The sequence below is a fragment of the Saprolegnia parasitica genome, assembly GCF_000151545.1.
Source record: "Saprolegnia parasitica CBS 223.65 unplaced genomic scaffold supercont2.51, whole genome shotgun sequence".
Classification (NCBI taxonomy): Eukaryota; Oomycota; class Saprolegniomycetes; order Saprolegniales; family Saprolegniaceae; genus Saprolegnia; species Saprolegnia parasitica.
This window is the reverse complement of record NW_012156445.1, coordinates 217,404-220,446: the sequence shown is the minus strand read 5'-3', so window position 1 is coordinate 220,446 and position 3,043 is coordinate 217,404. Positions and strand designations below refer to the sequence as shown.

The 3,043-nt window shown below is 58.1% G+C and overlaps 1 protein-coding gene across 1 annotated transcript; it reads right to left on the bottom strand.

The window, feature by feature from the left end:
* Positions 1-823: 823 nt before the first annotated feature.
* Positions 824-2,013, bottom strand: SPRG_10280 (hypothetical protein; the record flags this gene model as incomplete). The annotated part of the gene is made up of 2 exons (XM_012349236.1): positions 824-1,819; positions 1,882-2,013. 2 exons carry the CDS (start codon positions 2,011-2,013, stop codon positions 824-826), a joined length of 1,128 nt encoding a protein of 375 aa, XP_012204626.1.
* Between the last annotated feature and the right edge of the window lie 1,030 nt (positions 2,014-3,043).

The window sequence follows — 3,043 nt, the reverse complement described above, 5'->3', positions numbered from 1 at the left end:
TGTCGTAATATAGAGACATACTCGTCATCATCGCGTCAAGCTCAGGCGAGATCGCGCAGACGTCCTTGTGCAAGAAGACAAGCGCGCTCTTGGCGCCGTTGACGTGGTTGTGCGAGTTGTATTGCGTGAGGTGGTCTACGTAGCGCTGGACGACTTTGACTGGCAGCGGGAGCTTGATGCGATCTCGGTCGTCCGCGTATTCACCCGTGTCCTCGTGCACACACTGGAGAAAGCTCACGTCGAGCCACCGGTTGACGCCCGGTACTGCTTCCGCGTCGAGTCGGCCACGCAGCGGTCGATGACCGCTGCACCTGGGATGTCGGCCGGCAGGGTACGAGGAGCGTCGGCCAAGACGGGAGGTGAGGAGGAAGCACTACTGGTGCTAGTACCGTATTGCGGCGCACCATCTTCGCGCGCGCGGCGGCAGTCGGAGGAGCGGTCGTGCGCTTCGCCATAGATTTTTCGAAGTGGATCCACGCATTTAACGGTAAAATAATGGTAATTACGAGATTTTACCGTTTTTTGGCACTATTGTGGCCCGATTTCGCTCAAATTTCGTAAAACCAGAATAATCGAGGCACTATCTTTGGGGCCCTATATCAATACAAAAATCAAGCTTAAATTATGCGGATATGCCGGATACGCCGGATAGTGGTGCCAATAGCTCGTTTTACGAAATTGGAATTTCGCTGGGCGTTATTTTCGGAGCCAGACCAAAGGATTATTTCGTAAACCGGTGCTATTTAGTGTTCTCGCGCATACCGATCGATCGTCGTTAGGAATTAGACCATACTAGTACGAGACAACAGACGCGTGGTGCCGTCTACGACTCGTCGTCGCTAGCCGTCGACATGCGAGACGAAGCCGGTGGTGTGGGTCTGTGTGGCGCGGTGGTGGATGCCACGTCCGAGGCCTTGGTTCGAAACGGCAAGCGCTGTGGGTACACAAGGTGCGTCGCAATGTCGCACGTGCCGAAATCGCCGGTGCCAGGGCCGCGCGCGAGGCGCACGTCGCCATGCTCGCCCCAGTCGGTGCCCCACGCGCTGCGCACCTTGAAGAAGCCGACGGGTGGTAGCGCATAACCAACGTCTTCAGTGCCGTAGCCCACGACGAGGACGGCTTGGTCGAGGCGGCCGCCCGGGCACCACGAGAGAAGACCACCCGTGTACAGTCGCCAAGCGTAGTTGTTGGTCGTCGCAAAGGCTACAACCGGCTGCGTCCGGAGCTGCTCCTCGAGCGCGGCCTCGCCACGGGCGCGCTCGATCTCACCGACGTAGAGCGAAATCGATCTGGTGCACTTGGTGTTGTCGCTGCATTTCGGTGTGACGCCCGAGTGGCCCGAGGTGTACGGATTCGCCTTCTCAGTGCACAAGGCGCTGGACCGCTCGAGCAGCCACTGCATGCCATCGAATGGGGTCCCGGGGCCCCAGCAGCTGTCCAGCCCGCTAGAGTATGTGCAGCTCAAGACTTGCTGTACCGAGAGGTCGATGAACTGGCTGGTGGCGAGACAGTGCGCCGACGACACGGCCGCCGCCGCCGCGATCGCCCAATCGCTTCGACACTTGCCCATCCATTTCACGGGCGTGACGCATGTCGATTGCGTGGTCCAGTCAACCGTATCGACGCCCGTGCCGCCGACAGCACTGCGATTCAAAGTGGCGGCCGCTGGCAGAGCTGCCGGTAGTAGCGACGGCGACGGCGACGGCGACGACGCGAACTGCGAAAACTCGTTGTCCGAGAGCAGCGCAAACTTGGTCAAGTGGCTAAAGGTCGCGTACGGGTTGGCCGCCTGCAGAGCGGGAAGCTTGTCCTTGGCCACCTTCAAGCGCCCGAGGAGGACGTTTTGTTCGTCACGTTGATCGACGCCATGGCTGCGCGCACGTGATCGTCGTTGCCAAACTTGGTTTGCCAGCGCGCCAAGTCGCGCGAGAGTTCATCGCGCTCGTCGGCCGAGAGCGTGAGCGCACCGAGTGGGACCGAGAGAAGCAGCGCGACCAAGCAGAGGAAGCGCATGACGAGCAGCTCGAATTGTGAATATTATCCGAGTGTCGAAGTGAAGCGTAGGTGCGTCATGCGCTTGGAAATCAAGTGCTCGCAGCTTCAACCGAGAGAAGACGGCGGCGACAACAACCGCGCGCAGAACGTGCGTCTTCATGAGACGCTTGCGGGAAGATCGTCATAGCCTCCGGCTCTCTCGACGCATTGCTAGGACCGCAGCACACGCGGTGGCACGAAGCGTCGGTCACGTTCCATGATGTCATTGCACCTTTCTTACCGCACGGTGCATGACGCGCGTGCGTCACCGACATGACACGGCCGCGTCGGCACCTCGTATCCGCCGTCGTCGTCTGATATGATGACGTGGCAGCCTCCAGTCGGAGGACGTCGCCAAGAAGGATGCAGCGTTGTCCATTCTGTCGTGGGTGTCGTAGACGCGTGCATGGGTGGTCGCCGGTCCCAATACGAGGGTGGGTTTCTACGAGGGGTAGGGTTTCCCGGTCGAGCCAGTGTACAGCGCGTGTAAAGGGTCGAGGCGCCTTTGTACGGCCGCCGCCAGAATTTATCTACGGTAGGGACTTTGAACGTAAAAGACCATGAAAGCCCTATGGTCTGGCGGTACAGCGCGAGTTTTACTCTCAGTAGGGTGAGGGTTCGATACCCTATTTCGCGGAAGCGGACGACTTGCGTGTTCAGACGCTTGCATGCCCGATTCCGCGTCATATTTTGTTGCGGACGATACTGCCATATACAATACAAAATGTACTTTTTTATCGACGCCAACCCCGACCTCTTAATCTATGGTACCTGCAGCTACGTCGAGTCATCATGTAAAACAATTATTGTACCTTGTAGTGGCAACGACATATAGTGAGTGCAGGGTGGACAATGGTGTTGCCAGCTCTCCTCGTCATAGCATCACAGCACGAGTGCAGCAGGAGTGGGCTTTGAGGCAAGAAAAGCAAGCCTTGGTAGCACTGTCTTGCTTCTCATATACAGGTAGTTCGGCAACGCAGGACCATGAGTATTAAAGCAGGCCTGGTTG